Below are 20,953 nucleotides of genomic sequence, written 5' to 3' on the forward strand. Positions count from 1 at the left end.
GAAGTACCTGAGGGGGCTAGAAAGTGGGAGACTGGGGAGTTCTAGTCCTGCCTTAGACATGGAAGCCATTTTAGGTGGACTTTGGACCAATCACCAGGAGACTGGGACTTCTAAGTCCCAGCACTTAGGCAGTGAAAGTCATTTTGGTGAAGCAATCACCATGAAACTGGCAGTTCCAGTCCCGCCTTAGGCATGAAAGTCATTTTTGTGAACCAATAACTAGGAGACTGAGAGTTCTAGTCCCACCTTAGGCATGAGAGACATTTTTGTGAACCAATCACCAGGACACTGAGAGTTCTAGTCCCCACCTTAGGCATGAGAGACATTTTTGTGAACCAATCACCCAGGACACTGAGAGTTCTAGTCCCACCTTAGGCATGAGAGACATTTTTTGTGAACCAATCACCAGGAGACTGGGAGTTCTAGCCCTGCCTTAGGCCTGGAAGCCACTTAGGAGGACTTACAAATAAATTACATTTTACAAAGACCGCCAACAGCTGATCCAATCTCGCAGTGGCTATACAGAAGAATTAATTTGCAGAAATGACACTTTTTCCCCTTCTTCCTTCCAACTTGGCCTCCCCTCCCTCCCTTTTTCTTTCTTCTTTCTCTCTTTCTTTTTTGCAGACGAGCATAAAAAATATGGAGAGAGAACTGCTGTGTCCTGTCTGCAAAGAAATGTACAAGCAGCCTCTGGTTTTGCCGTGCCTGCATAATGTCTGTCACATCTGCGCCACCGAGGTCCTCCTCCAGCAGGGTTACATCTGCCCAGAACCAAATTCGGAGCCAACCTCCCCCGCGTCCACACCGGCCACGCGGAGTCCCTCGTTTAGGGCGCCGGATCGTGCCGAAACCAGAGCGCTTGGACCGGCTACTGAAATCGGGTAACTTTTTTTGACTCCCTGGCTGTTGGGTCTTTGAAAAATGCAGGCGGTCCTTGACTTAACGACCACGATGGGATCCCAGAGGGCGTGCTAAGTAAGAGGGTTGTTAAGTGAGTTTTCTGCTCCATTTTACAAGGGATCCCAGAGGCGTGCTAAGTAAGAGGGTTGTTAAGTGAGTTTTCTGCTCCATTTTACAACCGGTGAAGTGGATCCCTGCCGTTGTTAAGTCGGGAACTCAGTTGTGAAGTGAATCGGGCTTCCCCGCCGACTTTCCTGGGTCAGACGGTCGCAAAACAGGACCACGCTACCGGTTTGCATCGGTTGGATGAATTGGTAGCGGGTGGCGGTGGTAGGGGCCACCTACCCACCCAGATGTCATCGCGGACGATGTGCGCACGCGGGATGATTCGATCTCGTCGTAAATAGGGGTGGGGGTGAGTGTCCGAATTTTGATCCCGTGATCACAAGGATCCTAGGTGGAGGCAGATATTTCTCTTCCTCTGGGAACTCTCTGTTATAACTTCGAACCGTCACTAAACGAAATGTCGTAAGTCGAGGACTGCTTGTATACGGTGGCCGGAGTGTTTAGTCGACACCATCTCGAGGGCACCGAATCCACATTTGGACAGGAATCCAGAAAGGGCAAAAGTGATTGTGTAGAGAAAGATCTGAATTGATCTTTACAGATTTCACCTTTGCAATCATCATTGTCTTTTAACGCCCCCCTTGCGGAGTGGTGTCTGGGCAACTGAACGGAGGCGAGTGTTTTTTACTGGCCAGATGCCGTCCCTGTTGCCACTATGGAGTTTTGTTCGGCAGATAATATTCTCATTGTGCCCCGAGAGAGAAATATCAGGTTATACACACAGCCTCCTGATTTATTTAGTAAAATTTATTTATTTAGTAAAAATGGATATTATTTATTCCTTCCTTCCTTCCTTCCTTCTTTTCTTCCTTCCTGGTTGGACAAGAAGACCTTCCAACTGTGTTCTCCCTTCCTTCCTTCCTTCTTTTCTTCCTTCCTGGTTGGACAAGAAGACCTTCCAACTGTGTTCTTCCTTCCTTCCTTCCTTCCTTCCTTCCTGGTTGGACAAGAAGACCTTCCAACTGTGTTCTTCCTTCCTTCCTTCCTTCCTGCCTTCCTTCCTTCCTTCCTTCCTTCCTTCCTGGTTGGACAAGAAGACCTTCCAACTGTGTTCTCCCTTCCTTCCTTCCTTCCTTCTTTTCTTCCTTCCTGGTTGGACAAGAAGACCTTCCAACTGTGTTCTTCCTTCCTTCCTTCCTTCCTTCCTTCCTTCCTTCCTTCCTTCCTTCCTTCCTTCCTGGTTGGACAAGAAGACCTTCCAACTGTGTTCTTCCTTCCTTCCTTCCTTCCTTCCTTCCTTCTCAAGGAGACTCAGGGCGGCTCACAATAGTAACAACAATTAAAAAGCAGTGTAAGAACGGGTTGCAATATCAACAGCAGTAAAAATATAAAGCATAATAATAGCCCACGAAAACCAATATTCATGGTCAGAAGGCCAGCAAAGGTGGGGATAAGGTGGATCTCCAGAGGCAGGTAGTTCCAGAGCTTCAGAGCTACCACCAAGAAGGCCCTCCCCTGCCTCCCCACCAACCGACATTGTTTGGTGGACGGGGCCCGGAGAAGGCCGAATCTGTGGGAGGTAATCAAGCGGTCCCATAAATAGTCTGGTCCCAAGCCGCGTAGGGCTTTAAAGGTAATAACCAACGCCTTGAATTGCGTCCAGAGACCGACTGGTAGCCAACGCAGCTCGTGGAGAGTTGGCGTAATATGGACTTTACCTGAGTGAGGCAAGATGCGGCCGCTGCACTACTCGTGTTTCTCCTTTGTAATAATAGTATCCCGCCTTTTCCATTTCAAACTAGTTTCGGCACCTATCCCGGACGGAAACGGGGCGGCGTCTTGCACCCCCAAAGCATTCTCTTCCCGTGCCCGCTTTGCCAGCGAGACGTGGACCTGGGCGAGCGAGGTCTGAGCAGCCTCTTCCGGAACCTGACGCTGGAACGGGTGGTGGAGCGTTACCGCCACACCATCAACGTCAACGCGGCCATCATGTGCCAGGTCTGCAAGCCGCCGCAGCAGGAAGCCACCAAGGGCTGCACCGAGTGCCGATCCAGCTTTTGCAACGAGTGCTTCAAGCTTTACCACCCGTGGGGCACGCAGAAAGCGCAGCACGAGCCGGTCGCTCCGACGCTGACGTTCCGTCCAAAGGTAAGGCTCCCCTCTCGCCTTCGTAGGGCTCGAAACGGACCCCCTTCATTCCTTCGCTGAAGTCTAGACGACCTCCAAGCTCCCTTGCAGTCCTGTTTTATGTGTCTACAGTGATCCCTCGATGTTCGCGAAACGCTATATCGCGATTTTTCCCACGATGACGTCACTCTCTTCCTTCCTCTTGCTCTCGAGCGGGCGGGCGAACGGGCGAGCGGCAAACAGCGGGTGGGCGGGTGAACGGGCGAGCGGCAAACGGCGGGCGGGCGGGTGAACGGGCGAGCGGCAAACGGGCGGGCATCAGCGAGGAGCCAAGGCGGCGGGGAAGACCCAGGGAAGGTTCCTTCGGTCACCCAGCAGCTGATCTGCTCGGTAGCGCAGCAGCAGTGAGGAGCCGAAGATCGGGGTTTCCCCTTTGCGTGGGCGGCTGGGAATCCCCGATCTTCGGCTCCTCGCTGCTGCTGCGCCCTGGGTCTTCCCCGCCGCCCACACGCAAACCCCACCATCTGCGCATGCGCGGCCATGAAAAAAAAGGGCGCGCATGTGCAGATGGTGTTTTTACTTCCGGAACCCTACATCGCAAAAAATCGATTATCGCGAGGGGTCCTGGAACGGAACCCTCGCGATAATGGAGGGATCACTGTATCTTTATCTTTTTTTTAAAAAAATATTGTTATATAAACTTTTAAAAAGAATACAGAAAAGAAAAATACAAGCATGTATACCAAAAAAAAATCCCAAACCCAAAAACTACAAACAAAACATATATACATACATTAATACAGGCGTCTCAAACTGGGGCTACTTTAAGACTTGTGGACTTCAACTCCCAGAATTCCTCAGCCAGCAAAGCTCAAAACCTCACCTCAGCAAAGCTGGCTGAGGAATTCTGGGGGTTGAAGTCCACAAGTCTTAAAGTGGCCCCCGGGGTTTGAGACCTCTGCGTTAATATCTTTTATGATACATACGAGGGTCGCCCAGAAAGTAATGCACCACATTCTTTTTCTTCGACAATTATTTATTGGAACACAATGAAACTTACACACAAGAAAGAATGAGGTTTCTTCTACACTCTCCCTATTTTTCCACGTAATCTCCGTCCCGTTCTGTGGCCTTCCTCCAGCAAGACACAAGGGCTTGTATGCCCTGTCGGTACCACTCCTTGTTCTGGTCACAAAGCCATTTCGTCATCTTCAGAATGTCTTCCGCGACTAACCGTACTTCTGTCGACTGCAGAGTCTCCACAAACTGTTCACAAACGTTTGTGAAGGTTCCCAACAGTTTCGTTCTCCGCAGTGAGAAATTCAACAACGAGACACTCTGTTTGTAACATACATCACTTACAAACGCCATTTTGAAGCATCTACGCTATCTGTCTGAAGAGACACAAAATTTACACACACACTCCTGACAATTCAAATAATGTATATCTAAAGTTTTGCATTCGTACCATTACTATCGGCTGAGAAAAAAAAAGTGCATTATTTTCTGGGCAACCCTTGTATATCAACTCTTATTTTATGCAAATTTACTATTCTATCTATCTCTACTATCGTTATAGCTTTTATATCTCTAAGGAACATCAATTTTAGCACCTATGTGGTATGTATATTCCTAAATATTGATATAATACAGTATTTTGTTCAATTGTCCTTACTATCCTAGTATTAATATCAGTGCTAATGTTTAATATATTATATTATTTCCTTCTTTCAAGCCACTCATACAACATTCCAGGTTTTTTCCCCCCTTCAATAGTCAATTTGTCTAGTTCTGCATCTATATCTATTTTTATTTCTTAGTTTCGAAGGAAAACAAGTCATGTTTTCATTTCTTATATTTGAAAAACACATTCAGGTTTATTTATTTTATTATATTTATTTATTTATTAGATTTCTGTGCTCCCCTTCTCTGCAGACTTAGGGACAAAATAGAATAAAAAATATAATGTATAGGAAATTTAAAAATTGAATATATTTATATTATATTTAGAAACATAGAAACATAGAAACATAGAAGTCTGACGGCAGAAAAAGACCTCATGGTCCATCTAGTCTGCCCTTATACTATTTTCTGTATTTTATCTTAGGATGGATATATGTTTATCCCAGGCATGTTTAAATTCAGTGACTGTGGATTTATCTACCACGTCTGCTGGAAGTTTGTTCCAAGGATCTACTACTCTTTCAGTAAAATAATATTTTCTCACGTTGCTTTTGATCTTTCCCCCAACTAACTTCAGATTGTGCCCCCTTGTTCTTGTGTTCACTTTCCTATTAAAAACACTTCCCTCCTGGACCTTATTTAGCCCTTTAATATATTTAAATGTTTCGATCATGTCCCCCCTTTTCCTTCTGTCCTCCAGACTATACAGATGGAGTTCATTGAGTCTTTCCTGATACGTTTTATGCTTAAGACCTTCCACCATTCTTGTAGCCCGTCTTTGGACCCGTTCAATTTTGTCAATATCTTTTTGTAGGTGAGGTCTCCAGAACTGAACACAGTATTCCAAATGTGGTCTCACCAGCATTCTATATAGTGGGATCATAATCTCCCTCTTCCTGCTTGTTATACCTCTAGCTATGCAGCCAAGCATCCTACTTGCTTTCCCTACCGCCTGACTGCACTGTTCACCCATTTTGAGACTGTCAGAAATCACTACCCCTAAATCCTTTTCTTTTGAAGTATTTGCCAACACTGAACTGCCAATACAATACTCAGATTGAGGATTCCTTTTCCCCAAGTGCATTATTTTACATTTGGAAATTTATATTTTATAAATATATTATATTTCTTAAGGTTTTCATCCTACCTTTTAGTTCATCTTCTTTTAATGATCCCACAATCCCTTGCGGGATGGGCACAAGGGTCTGTTCTGGGTCCTATTCTTTTTAATATATTTGTGAGTGACATAGGGGAAGGTTTGGTAGGGAAGGTTTGCCTATTTGCCGATGACTCTAAAGTGTGCAATAGGGTTGATATTCCTGGAGGCGTCTGTAATATGGTAAATGATTTAGCTTTACTAGATAAATGGTCTAAGCAATGGAAACTGCAGTTTAATGTTTCCAAATGTAAAATAATGCACTTGGGGAAAAGGAATCCTCAATCTGAGTATTGTATTGGCAGTTCAGTGTTGGCAAATACTTCAAAAGAAAAGGATTTAGGGGTAGTGATTTCTCACAGTCTCAAAATGGGTGAACAGTGCAGTCAGGCGGTAGGGAAAGCAAGTAGGATGCTTGGCTGCATAGCTAGAGGTATAACAAGCAGGAAGAGGGAGATTATGATCCCGCTATATAGAATGCTGGTGAGACCACATTTGGAATACTGTGTTCAGTTCTGGAGACCTCACCTACAAAAAGATATTGACAAAATTGAACGGGTCCAAAGACGGGCTACAAGAATGGTGGAAGGTCTTAAGCATAAAACGTATCAGGAAAGACTCAATGAACTCCATCTGTATAGTCTGGAGGACAGAAGGAAAAGGGGGGACATGATCGAAACATTTAAATATATTAAAGGGCTAAATAAGGTCCAGGAGGGAAGTGTTTTTAATAGGAAAGTGAACACAAGAACAAGGGGGCACAATCTGAAGTTAGTTGGGGGAAAGATCAAAAGCAACGTGAGAAAATATTATTTTACTGAAAGAGTAGTAGATCCTTGGAACAAACTTCCAGCAGACGTGGTAGATAAATCCACAGTCACTGAATTTAAACATGCCTGGGATAAACATATATCCATCCTAAGATAAAATACAGAAAATAGTATAAGGGCAGACTAGATGGACCATGAGGTCTTTTTCTGCCGTCAGACTTCTATGTTTCTAACTGAATGGAGCTGAGTGTTTTACTGGCCTATTGCCGTCCCTATCGCCAGTGCGGAGTTTTCTTCAGCAGATAATATTCTCATTGCGCCCAGAGAGAGAAATATCTGCCTCTGAACACAATGAAGAATATATCTGCTGAAAAAGTAAATAAACCCTCTGCATTGACAACAGGAAGGGCCTTTAGTTTAAAGTTTAAAGGACCTTCCTTTAATTCAAGAACTCCAAACTATTGTCCGCGTTTAGAGGCCACACTTAGCGACGTGAAACCAAAAAAACTGACGATCTTCCTTCTGCTTTACATTCCTTAACCAAGGTCACAAACGCGAGGACGGGCCGTAGAAATAACTTTTTGACCAGCCTTCTAACTGATTTTCACCTGCATGTGTGAAGCGTTCCAGCCTCGGCTTCGGTTTGTCTCCTTTTACAGGGTTTGCAATGTCCCGAACACCGCGAAGAAGTCACCCATTACTGCAAAACCTGCCAGCGTTTGGTGTGCCAGTTGTGCCGGGTCCGTCGCACGCACGCGAATCACAAAATCTCGCCCGTGCTCAGCGCCTACCAAGCTCTCAAGGTGACAATTTCGTAGAATCTCCCCGTTGGAAGTTAAACCAGCCACCAAATAGAAACACGATTAAAAAAATTTAAAAAAAAGAAAACCACCTTTTTGTCGACGACTTTAAGGAAGGAAAGATGCTCAGGGTTCAAACACCACTCAGGATGGTCTTTGGGACCCGGAGTGGATTATGGGAACAGGACTCCTGGTTTTTTCCGTGCCGCAAAACTGGAACCGGAAACATCTTCCTCCTATTTATTTCATGTTGGAGAAAAAATAAAATAAAAAAGTAATATCCCTCCAAAAAAAGAAGTATGCAGATGATACCCAGCTGTACATCTCCACCCCATGTCCAGTCAACGAAGCGGTGGAAGTGATGTGCCGGTGTCTGGAGGCTGTTGGGGTCTGGATGGGTGTCAACAGACTCAAACTCAACCCGGATAAGACGGAGTGGCTGTGGGTTCTGCCTCCCAAGGACAATTCCATCTGTCCGTCCATAACCCAGGGGTGGGGGAATTATTGACCCCCTCGGAGAGGGTGCGCGACTTGGGCGTCCTCCTCGATCTACAGCTCACATTAGAGAACCATCTTTCAGCTGTGGCGAGGGGGGCGTTTGCCCAGGTTCGCCTGGTGCACCAGTTGCGGCCCTATCTGGACTGGGAGTCACTGCTCACAGTCACTCATGCCCTCATCACCTCGAGGTTCGACTACTGTAACACTCTCCACATGGGGCTACCTTTGAAAAGTGTTCGGAAACTTCAGATCGTGCAGAATGCAGCCGCGAGAGCAATCATGGGCTTTCCCAAATATGCCCATGTTACACCAACACTCCGCAGTCTGCATTGGTTGCCGATCAGTTTCCGGTCACAATTCAAAGTGTTGGTTATGTCCTATAAAGCCCTTCATGGCACTGGACCAGAATATCTCCGAGACCGCCTTCTACCGCACAAATCCCAACGACCGATTAGGTCCCACAGAGTGGGCCTTCTCCGGGTCCCGTCAACTAAACAATGTCGGTTGGCGGGGCCCAGGGGAAGAGCCTTCTCTGTGGCGGCCCTGGCCCACTGGAACCAACTCCCCCCAGAGATTAGAACAGCCCCCACCCTCCTTGCCTTTCACAAGCTCCTTAAGACCCACCTTTGTCGTCAGGCATGGGGGAACTAAGATAATCTTTCCCCCTAGGCTTCTACAATTTACGCATGGTATGTTTGTATGTATGATTGGTTTTATTACAAGGGTTTTTAGCTGCCTTAGTATTGGATTTTCACATTCTGTTTTTATCACTGTTGTTAGCCGCCCCGAGTCCACGGAGAGGGGCGGCATACAAATCCAATAAATAAAATAAAATAAAACAAATTACGGGAACAGGACTCCTGTTTATAACTTATTCACCCATCTTGGCAGGGGGAATTCTGAGAACTGAAAAAGGCTCACCATCACTTGCCCTGGAGGGACAATTGTACTTTTAATTGTTGTATTTTAACTATTTATACCGTTTTTATTCTTGTTGTAAGCCGCCCTGTGTCCCATGGGATTGGGTGGCCTATCAATCAATCAATCAATCAATCAATCAATCATCAATCAATCAATCAAATAAATATAGCCCAATAGCTGCACAGCAACAAACAGCTTGGAAAGGCAACAGAAGCCTTAATAAACACCTTCCTCCTATTTATTTCATGTTGGAGAAAGAAAATAAAAAAAATAATACCCCTCCCAAAAAAGAAATCAGGGGTCTGTAGGATCAGACCCTCCACCCCAGTCGCTTCACTGGTTTTCTTTCTTTTTTTCCTCGCTCGCAGGAAAAATTGACGAAAAGCCTCGCTTATATCCTGAGCAGCCAAGACACAGTGCAGGGTCAAATCAACGAGTTAGAGGAGACTCTTCGACTCACAGAGGTAACGTCGCTTTTCGTAAGTCCCATCAGATTAAAATTATTTTGTTGGCCTTGAATAGAATAGAATAGAATTTTTATTGGCCAAGTGTGATTGGACACACAAGGAATTTGTCTTTGGTGCAGATGCTCTCAGGGTGCATAAAAGAAAAAGAGACATTTGTCAGGAATGGAATAGAATAGAATAGAATAGAATTCTTTATTGGCCAAGTGTGATTGGACACACAAGGAATTTGTCTTTGGTGCAGATGCTCTCAGGGTACATAAAATAAAAGATACATTTGTCAAGAATAGAATAGAATAGAATAGAATTCTTTATTGGCCAAGTGTGATTGGACACACAAGGAATTTGTCTTGGTGCAGATGCTCTCAGTGTACATAAAATAAAATATACATTTGTCAAGAATCATGTGGGAGAACACTTAATGATTGTCATAGGGGTCAAATAAGCAATGAAGAAGCAATATTAATAAAAATCTTAGGATATAAGCAACAAGTGACAGTCATACAGTCCTAAGTGGGAGGAAATGGGTGAAAGGAATGATGAGAAAAACTAGTAGAAATAGAAGTGCAGATTTAGTAGAACGTCTGACAGTGTTGAGGGAATTATTTGTTTAGTAGAGTGATGGCGTTCGGGGGAAAAAACATAGCGACGTCTTCTTACTCTTCGCTCCTCTCTTCCTCCTCTTCTCCTCTTCCTCCCTCTCTTCCTCCTCTTCTTCCATCTGACAGTGTTGAGGGAATTATTTGTTTAGCAGAGTGATGGTGTTCGGGGGAAAAAACATAGCGACGTCTTCTTACTCTTCGCTCCTCTCTTCCTCCTCTTCTCCTCTTCCTCCCTCTCTTCCTCCTCTTCTTCCATCTGACAGTGTTGAGGGAATTATTTGTTTAGCAGAGTGATGGCGTTCGGAAAAAAAACTGTTCTTGTGTCTAGTTGTCTTGGTGTGCAGTGCTCTGTAGCGACGTTTGGAGGGTAGGAGTTGAAACAATTTGTGTCCAGGATGTGAGGGGTCAGTAAATATTTTCCCCGCCCTCTTTTTGCAGTATACAGGTCCTCAATGGAAGGCAGGTGGGCAGCAATTGTTTTTTTCTGCAGTTCTGATTATCCTCTGAAGTCTTCTGTCCATCTTGGTGGGTTGCAGCACCAAACCAGACAGTTGCAGAGGTGCAGATGACAGACTCAATGATTCCTCTGTAGAACTGTATCAGCAGCTCCTTGGGCAGTTTGAGCTTCCTGAGCTGGCACAGAAAGACTGAATCCCTTTCTGCTGTGTTTGTTTATCCAATGTAGTAATTTTTTGACGGGTAAAATTCCAGAGGCGAGGAAGGAAACGGGGGAGTTCCTCCATTGTGGGCCCTCCGCCGTGTTTGTCAAATTGTCAAATATCTCCGCAGGTGAACGGCACCCAAGCCAAGGAGGAGATCATAAGGCTGATGAACAATTTGAGCAGCCTGATGGAGGAGAAGCGATCCGCTCTGCTTAACGCCATCGAAGATTGTCGCCAAGACCGCGTCCGTCGCCTTCAAGCCCAGCTGCAGGAACATCAGGCCATGATGGAAAATTCTGGAATGGTGGGCTACTCGCAGGAAGTCTTGAAGGAAACGGACCAGCCCTGTTTTGTCCAAGCCGCCAGGCAACTTCACCACAGGTGCGTTTTGCCCCCCAAAACCCAGCAAAAACGCACCAAAATAAAAAATCCCTTTGAGTCATCCCTTAATGACCATCTGATTCGCTTAACAACCGTACGATCGCACTGTCGGTGATTGCGGTAAGTCATTTGACGGGCTGGATTCACCTCACGACCGTCTGATTCACTTAACACCCTCACGATGCCATTGTCGGTGATTGAGGTAAGTCATTTTGTGGGCTGGATTTACCTCACGACCGTCTGATTTGCTTCACAATCTTATTATAACAATTCCGGTGATTGAGGTAAGTCATTTTGCGGGCTGGATTCACCTCACGACCGTCTGATTTGCTTCACAATCTTATTATAACAATTCCGGTGATTGAGGTAAATCATTTTGCGGGCTAAATTCACCTCACGATCATCTGATTCTCTTAACAACCTTACGATGCCATTGTCGGTGATTGAGGTAAGTAATTTTGTGGGCTGGATTCACCTCACAATTGATTGGTTCGTTTAACAACTGTATGATCCCACTGTTGCTGATTGCGGTAAGTCATTTTGCGGGCTGGATTCACCTCACGACCATCTGATTCGCTTAATAACCTTACGATGTCATTGTCGGTGATTGAGGTAAGTACTTTTGTGGGCTGGATTCACCTCACAATTGATTGGTTCGTTTAACAACTGTATGATCCCACTGTTGCTGATTGCGGTAAGTCATTTTGCGGGCTGGATTCACCTCACGACCATCTGATTCACTTAACAACCGTATGATCCCACTGTCAGTCACGGCGGCTCGTAAGTCGCGTCAGAACTTGATTTTGATGACTATTTTTGACAGCAGTAAAAAAAGATCAAATCAGGTCAGACTCGACTTAGGACCGTCATGGCTTAATAGTGGAAATTTCGGAGCCGAAGTCCATCATAAGTCGAGAATTGCCTGTACAGTAGGAATGTAGGTGTATATCTCTCACAGTCCCGTAAGCGGTTGTTCATCGGTATTCAGAGACGATTCCGTCCCCGATTCTTGATTTATTTTTCCTGATCTTTCTGCTTTCGTCTTTATGGCTGCTCCGTCTTTACGGCAGGATCCTGAGAGCGACCGATTCCCTCCAGACGTTCCGGCCGGCGGCCAGCGCCTCCTTCAGCCAATTCCAGGTGGACGTCAGCCGAGAAGTGAAGTTGCTTACGGACCTCATTTTTATTAAAGGTGCGTAAAAAGCGCATCTTGTGCCGTTCCTTAAAAACCGCGGCCCTCCTCCTCAAGTCCTTGTTTAGCGACTGCCTCGTTTAGCAACCACTCGCAGCGACGTAACGAGAAAGTAACTTTGCAACCGGGTTTTCACATGGGAAGACCTTTCGCAGGTCTTGTAACGCAAAGTAAAACCGAAAGACGATCAATAGCACAGGCGATGTTCCGCTTAGTGACTGCCCTGTGGTCGCTAAACGAGGATGACCTGTAACTATCAAGTGTGCTATTTGTTACCAATATAGTTTCGGAGTGCTTTGCACAGGGTTGTAAGTAGCTATGTAGATAAATGATTCTCAGCCTTGGCAATTCTAAGGTGTATGGACACCCAGAATTCCCCAACCAGGCAGCCATGTCGAAGTTCATACATATCCCTTTTCTGATGGGGGATTCTGGGAGTTGAAGTCCAGCAATCTTAAAGAATGCTGGCTGGGGGATTCTGGGAGTTGAAGTCCAGCTATCTTAAAGGATGCTGGCTGGGGGATTCTGGGAGTTGAAGTCCAGCTATCTTAAAGGATGCTGGCTGGGGGATTCTGGGAGTTGAAGTCCACTCATTTTAGAGTAGGTTGACTGGGGGATTCTGGGAGTTGGAAGTCCACTCATTTTAGAGTAGGTTGACTGGGGGATTCTGGGAGTTGAAATCCACCCCTCTTAAAGCAGGATGGCTGGGGGATTCTGGGAGTTGAAGTCCACTCATTTTAGAGTAGGTTGACTGGGCGATTCTGGGAGTTGAAGTCCACCCCTCTAAAAGTTGCCAAGGTTGGGAATCAATGACGTAGATCAAAAAGATCTTAATACAGGTATCTCAGATAGTTTCTAGCAACCCGAGTTCCCATTCCTGTATCGTGAGCCTCTCGGGGCATGTACTGTCTTGTTTTTTTTGTGTTGTATGTGTGTGTATGTTGCATGGCCTGTGGAAGAGCGGAAAGACAGTGAAATTTGGAACCGTCGGCGTGGTGGTGAGTCCACCTTGGCCCCTACTTCCTCCTCCTCCTACCTGTCCCTCACCTGCAGGCGAGACTACCTGAAATATTTTTCGGTGCCTTCATTCCTATCACTCGTATTGTTTTAATCCTCAGGGTCCCCTTTCACCCCAGCCCACCTCCCCCCTTTCTCCCTGGCCCGGCCGCGATCCATAATCCACAGCCAAACCCACATTCGAGACACTCCGCGGCCCAATTCTCTCACCTGTGCTTGGTCGCCCCCTTGAGCTGCCAAAGGGGATCACACGACCCACGGACGCTGCGCCCCGGCCTAAATACGGGATTCGTCGCCAGTTGCCTGAATTTTGATCCCTGGCCTGCGCTATTTTTCCCCGGGGCCGTCGTAACTTTCCAACGGTCACTAGACGGGTCGGAAAGCGCTGCCTTTAGTTTTTGGAACGGATCCATTTAGGGCGAAGCCAACAGCTACAACCGCGGTGTCCGTTAGACAGCGGGAAATCCTGGTTATTTTTGCTCCCGAGTGTGAATTCTGGTTTCCCGCCGGGTCGAAGCCCACCTACCCCTGCCAGGTGTGTAGCTGTTGACCCCTCTGCTTTTACCTCTCTTTGTTTGTAGGCTGGGTCTGCTGCTGAGACATCACCGCAGTTAAAACTGAGGCAAGTCACGCCCCGCTCCAACGATCCCGCCCCCTCCCCGATCCTTCCTCCCTTCCTCTTTCTACTCCTCCGCCCTTCCTTTGCATCCATCCATCCCTACCTTCTCCCCCACCCTCCTCACAGACCTCTTTTTTTGGGGGAGGGGGCACCTTCCGCTCTTGTTATTTCAAACCCTGATGCAAATAAAGGTTCTAGCCCTCGTGAAGGCCAAAAGAGCCTCCGGGAGGGCTTAGAACGCTGGAATGCTTATTTGCGCGGAGAGTTTTGCGATCGAGAGGGTTTCTAGCGACTTTTCCTACCCGCCATGGTTCCCCACCGTTCCCTTCAAAGGCCTCTCTCTCTCGTTTTTTTGCAAAACAAGCCAACCATGGTTTATTTTGATCGCAATTTTGGTTATCCTGGATGGGGTAGACTGAACCTGGGTAGGAATTGGGTTCATAAAGGGAAGGTGTGGTTATGGAGGAGACCAATGGATTACTTAAGAGGTTTTAGAGTAGAATAGTGCTGGAAGGGACCATGGAGGTCTTTTAGTCTACCCCTGTATTCAGGCAAGATAACCTATACCAGGGTTAGGCGAAGTTGGCTCTTCTACGACATGTGGACTTCAACTCCCAGAATTCCTGAGCTAGCATGATTGGCTCAGGGATTCTGGGAATTGAAGTCCACAAGTCATAGAAGAGCCAACTTTGCCTACCCCTGACCTATACCATTTCAGATAAGTCTCTTCTTAAAAACCTCCAGTGGTCTTCTGGGCAGGGGAAACCTGGTTGCGGAGTCCCCAAAAGAAGGCAAAAGCTAGGTTAGATACGATCGAGAGAGATGGAATGGAGTATCAGAGAGTGGGCATTAAACAAGTGGCTGGCACAAAAAAAAAACCCAACAACAACCCATGTCTTTCTTGCTTTGATGTCCTGTTGCCAAATTAAATTAATTAAATTAAATTAAATTAACATTTAATATTAACATGTTCTTTATAAGCGTAGGCCGCCCGCACCCATCATCCTCCCCACCAGCAGGGCCATGCTGGGGGTGCGTTATGGGACCCGTAGTTCCAACAGAGCCTCTTATCCTTCTGTACAGTGGGCATCCCGAAGCCTTTATTTACTTTTGTTGCCAGCAGTTTAGACATGAATGGCTGTGTGTTGCGTAATTTTGACGGGACTGCATATTTACACTGTTATACTAGCTGTATACTCACTACTTTACATTGTGGCCAAGTGTCATTTCTTCAGTGCTGTCCCATGAGAAGATATACTTAAACATTTACAAAATGGGATGAGATGGACTTCACTTCTATGACATATATATATATATATATTTGCTGACCGCAACAATTGTGAGTGTGAAAACAGTCCCAAGTCACTCTTTTTAAATATGTCAAAGGGTTAAATAAGGTTCAGGAGGAAAGTGTTTTTAATAGGAAAGTGAACCCAAGAACAAGGGGACACAATCTGAAGTCAGTTGGGGGAAAGATCAAAAGCAATGTGAGAAAATATGATTTGACTGAAAGAGTAGTAGATGCTTGGGACAAACTTCCAGCAGATGTGGTTGGTTAATCCATAGGAATTGAATTGAAACATGCCTGGGATAAACATATATCCATATAATATCCATAAAATACAAGAAATATTATAAGGGCAGACTAAATGGACCATGAGGTCTTTTTCTGCCGTCAATCTTCTATGTTTCTATGTTTTTAGCGCTGTTATGAACTGTTATAGTGATAGCAATAACACTTAAACTTATACACCATTTCACAGTACTTTACAGCCCTCTCTAAGTGGTTTACAGAGTCGGCCTCTTGCCTCCAAAAATCTGGGTCCTTATTTGACCCAACGCGGAAGTTCGGAAGGCTGAGTCCACCTTGAGCCCGGTGGGATTCGAACTGCCAAACTACAGTCAGCAGAAATAGCCTGCACTACTGCCCTCTAACCACTAGAGGACTCCCCGTAATTTTGGAATGAGTTTACTTGGGACAAAACAGTAGCCACCGGGGAGTCCAGTAGACGGTGGGATTTTATGGTTATTTTGGCCTCTATGGGAACCGTGTTGGAGCCAGAAGCTTAATTTTTGTTGGTTTCGATGGCGTCCCAAATCCGAATCCTTTCCTTTACGTTCGGCATCTCTCCTCCCGCATCCTTGCACCATTCCCTCGTTTTTCTCACTCTCCGTCTCTCTCTCTTCCCTCCTCCGCCTCTTCCTCTGATTTCCCCCCGACTTGCACTCAGCCTCTCTTGTGCCCCCTGGATTCTTCTCAGCAGCTTGCCTGTTCCCCCTTGATTCTTATCCCTCTCCCCCTCCGCGGAACATGCCCGTCTCTTTTCCGACCTTTGTGACCTCTCACTGGTCGTCCGCGGTCCATCTGCCGTTCCGCTGCGCCACCGTTGTCTGACGTCGCCTGTGCCCTTCCTTCTCTCCCCTCCCGTTACAGCCCCGGAGGCTCCCGTGATCGACACGCAGCAGACGTATGCCTACGACCAGATCTTCCTCTGCTGGCGCCTGCCGCAGCATTCGCCAGCCGCCTGGCACTACACAGTGGAGTTCCGGCGGGCCGAGCCCAAGGGCAAGGCACTCAAGCTGTGGCAGAGACGGGAGGAAATCCGAGGCACCAGCGCCATTGTAGAGTATGTGGACACGGATAGCGTTTACGTGCTCCGTGTCCGAGGGTACAACAAAGCTGGCTTCGGAGACTACAGCGAGGATATCTACTTGCGTACGCCGCCGGCACCTGGTAAACTTTTCTCTCGTTTGCCTCCCGGGCGTTTCCATGCTGTTTGTAACTTGTTTGTAATGGTCCCTGCTAGAATAGAATAGAATTGAATTCTTTATTGGCCAAGTGTGATTGGACACATAAGAAATTTGTCAGTGGATAGATGCCAGAATGCGCAGGCTCATGGCTGGAAGGGACCAACTGCGCAGGTATCGTCAGAGATAAGGGAGAACACCTGTGGCTGGGCCAATTAGGCTAATGGGGCTGCTGATAAATTGCCAGAGAGCGCGTGTGTGGGAGATTATCCGTTTGGAGAAGGAGATGTGTCGTGTTTGCATTTTGTTCCCGGTTTTTCTTGGGGATATTTCACAGCTAAGTAAAGAACTTGTGAACTGACTAGAAGAAGTCTGGCTGTGATGCTTCCACAGCTGCTCTTACCTTGTTTTTGTTCTCACAACTTTCAAGGACTGTTATCTGTAATTTGCTCAGTTTAAAGTGTGTGCACAGCTTTATTTTGGATAAACGGCTTTTCTGTTTACTTTATAACAGCGTGTGTGTTTGAATTTACATTTCTGACTTAATTGGGGCTCGTAACGTGAAGCCCGGCATAACACTCCATAGCTTAGCCGTTTGGTATGACATCATCTACGACCACTGCCTTAACTAGATCACAAGTTACAGGGAAATGTCAGGGAAATGTCAGGGAATTTCAAAATGCTTCCCCCCCCCCGAGCATCCTACTCCCTACGGCAAAGAAAAAGCCCCCCGCCATCACCCCACTATTTGAGAAACACCGGTTTAATTTTTTGTTCCTCGTTTTCTTATCCCATCCTCCTTTCCACTCCACAAGTGCTGAACTTCTTTCTGGACAACCGGTGGGGTTTCAACCGAGAACGCCTGGCCATTAGCAAGGACCAGCGAGCGGTCCGCAGCGTTCCCGGCCTTCCCATGCTGTTTGCCGCCGAGCGTTTGATGACCAGCTGCCACCTCTCGGTTGACCTGGTGATCGGCGACATGGCGGTCACTCAAGGACGCAGCTATTGGGCCTGTCGCGTGGATCCAAGTTCCTACCTGGTCAAAGTGGGCGTCGGGCTGGAGAGCAAGCTGCAGGAATGGTTCCAGGTGCCTCAAGACGTGACGAGCCCCAGGTGAGCAAATATTCGGAGAGGCAGAGAAGGAATATGAAGTTAATTTATAACTTTAAAACGGGCAGACTGCACTGGCCAGAATCCCCCAGCCATCTTTAAATGGCCAGTTTGCAGAAAATGTTAATCTAGAAGAAAAGTGGGGCAAAGCTCACTTAACAATGAAAAATACTCCGAAAAATACAGTAGTGATGATTTGTAATATAATAATAATAATGATAATGATAATAATTTATTAGATTTGTACGCTGCCCCTCTCCAAGGACTCAGGGCGGCTCACAACAGCAATAACAATACAGTACAATACAAATCTAATATTAAGAAAAACAGGTTAAAGCCCATTACAGTGGTACCTCGACATACGAGTTTAATTCGTGCCAGAGCCGACCTCGTATGTCGATCAATTCGTATCTCGAACCAATGCATTTAGATTTGGCTTTTCGCCCGGAGATAACTGGAAAAAATGGAATTCTTTCGCCACCTAGTGGACGCTTGGCTCGTATCCCGAATTTAAGCTCGTATGTAGAACAGAAATTTTGCTTGCCTCTCTGCTCGTAACTTGGAATACTCGCATGTGGAGCAGCTCGTATCTAGAGGGGTACTACTGTATTACTAAAAACAATCAATGCTATACACCACACTCAAATGCCACAAATCAGAAGGGGGGGATTAGTTCCCCCCATACCTGGCGACCTAAATGGGTCTTCAACATCTTGCGGAAGGCGAGGAGGGGGGGAATTGATTCCAGAGGGCCGGGGCCGCCACAGAGAAGGCTCTTCCCCTAGGTCCCGTCAGATGATATGATTTTAAGATGTCTAATTAATCTTTACAAAAGTGATTGTATAAACATGTTGTTAATCATCAATGATACATGGCTTATTGTGAATGTATGTTTTTTTTTTAAAAAAAATAATTTTTATTAAATTTCTTCATTAAAAACATATACAATAGAAAAAAACAAACCGTACAATACACAAATACAATACACAAATATACATATACAACTAAAGCATAGCAAAGAAGAAAAAAAAAGAAAAAATAAACAAATAAATAAAGAAAAAGAAAACCTAATCACAACAAATACTTAATAACAATATATTAACTTATATTTATTTTGTGCTTTGTGAGGAGGAAAAAAAATAAATCTTTTTCTTGACTTATTATCAATAAGGTATACAGTAGTTCCATTTCCTGGAATTAATATATGTTTTTTTTCCGTCTGGCATTAGATAATCGGTGTTCAGTCATTCATCTTGGTTTATTATTAATTTGTCCATAAATTCACTATTTTTTTCCCGCCTCATGTTAAGTTTATATTTAATATTGATAACTTAAAAATTATTATTTCTATAGATATATTACAAATATATAAGTAATGAGATCCATTGCAATTTCCAAAACGAAGCAATAAAAAGAAAAGATATATTTGAATGATATATTATTAGTTATATTGTAATTTTAGTTTTCTTTTTGCAAACCAATCATAAAAATACTTCCAAATTTTATAATAGTCGGTGTCTTTTTTGTTTCTTAATTTTAGTGTTTAACGCATCTGCTTCTGCACAATCAAATATTTTCTTAAGGATGAGTGAGTCGTCCGGTACTTTTGGTTGTTTCCAGCACTGTGCTATTGCCATTCTGGCCGCAGTTAGAACATGTATTATTAAATCATATTTATCTCGTTCTAATTTTTGATCTATAATACCTAACAAATATGCTTCGGGTTTCTTAATTACTTTGACTTTGAGTATTTCCCACAACCCTCCTTGTATTTTGGTCCAAAGTTTTTAAATCTTTGGGCAGGTCCACCAAACATGACAATACGTTCCCATTTTTTCCTCACATTTCCAACATTGTGGTTTTAATTTTGGGTACATACGCTGTTGATTTTGTTAATTTGTAGTCCTTTGACAAATTATATCCCATTTATCCAAGTTGACATTATATCCAAAGTTCCTAATCCAGTTATGTATATTCCCCTTAACTATATATTCTTCCATTTTATAATTTAATAAATATTTATATAATTTGGAAATAATTTTTTTGTCTTGACCTAATATTATTTTGTCCAATTCAAGAGTCCCTTCTTTGTATACCCATTACTTTGTTGTTTTGAAATCTTGATTTTATTTGGCTATAGGGCCACCGATCTATTTTTAAGCTGTCTTTTTCTAATTGGTCTCTATTTTTTAATTCACCTCTTTCGTCTAATAATTGCCCGTACGTAACCATCTTTTTTACGTTTTTAGTATTTGGATGTATAATTGCCTCCATACTAGAGAGCCATTTTGGGATTTGTGAATAGTGAGCTCTTTTAATCTTGATCCATACCTCGTATAACAAATTTCTAATTACGTGTCGTCTAAAATATTTATGTACTTTATCCTTGTTGTTCCACAAAAATGCATGCCATCCTATCATTAGGTCATGCCCTTCTAGTGCTAAGATTCTTTTGTTTTCCAGTTTTACCCACTCTCTTAACCAGTCTATACAAGATGAGTGATAATATAATTCAAAATCGGGTCATCCAAAACCTCCTTGTTTTTTGTCGTCTTGTAGGTATTGTAATTTTATTCTGAATGTATGTTTTTGAGGTGGAGAAAAATATTTTAAAAATTATATCGAAAAAGAAAAAAACGTATTCTACCTGTGATCGTGTTTTTTCCCCTGGCTCAGGTACGATCCAGATAGCGGGCACGACAGCGGTGCCGAGGATACCACGTTGGAGTCGTCGCCCCCTTTCGCCTTCCTGACCATCGGCATGGGCAAGATTCTCCTCTCTCACGGGGTGTCGCTGAGTTCTCGGGATCCCGGGAACTCCACCGTCCCCCTGCCGCCCCGCGTCGGCATCTGCCTCGACTATGAGCACAGCAAAGTAACGTTCTTCGATGCTGTCTCCTTCCGCAGCCTTTGGGAGTGCGGGGTGGACTGCTCGGGGCCCGTCTGCCCGGCCTTCTGCTTCATTGGCGGCGGCGCCCTGCACCTTCAAGAGCTAGTGGTCAGCCGTCAGGAACGGAAAGTCACCATCAGCGGCTTCTCGAAGCTAGATTGAATTTGCCATCGGCCGATTCTGAGCGTGTTCGGGGAGAGGATCAACCAGCGGAAGCGACCTTGGGGGTCTGCAATATGGGGGTGTTCTCCAGCCCATGCTTGCAAAAAAGAAAACTGTCTCTAAGTACGGGGTGAATGAGTAGAGGGTTACGGCGGTAGGAGCAGGACAGAGCCTACGTTGAG

General features: G+C 45.1%; 1 protein-coding gene across 1 annotated transcript; it reads left to right on the forward strand.

Annotated features, from left to right (window-relative positions):
- The first annotated feature begins 543 nt into the window (after positions 1-543).
- Positions 544-20,771, forward strand: LOC139155816 (tripartite motif-containing protein 46-like). The gene is given in 10 exon segments (XM_070731104.1): positions 544-822; positions 824-884; positions 2,771-3,117; positions 7,365-7,508; positions 9,293-9,388; positions 10,780-11,033; positions 12,104-12,225; positions 16,296-16,595; positions 17,425-17,722; positions 20,396-20,771. Coding segments are annotated over 10 exon segments (2,277 nt in total).
- The last annotated feature ends 182 nt before the right edge of the window (positions 20,772-20,953 follow it).

This window comes from Erythrolamprus reginae, unplaced genomic scaffold (genome assembly GCF_031021105.1).
Source record: "Erythrolamprus reginae isolate rEryReg1 unplaced genomic scaffold, rEryReg1.hap1 H_67, whole genome shotgun sequence".
Lineage (NCBI taxonomy): Eukaryota > Metazoa > Chordata > Lepidosauria > Squamata > Dipsadidae > Erythrolamprus > Erythrolamprus reginae.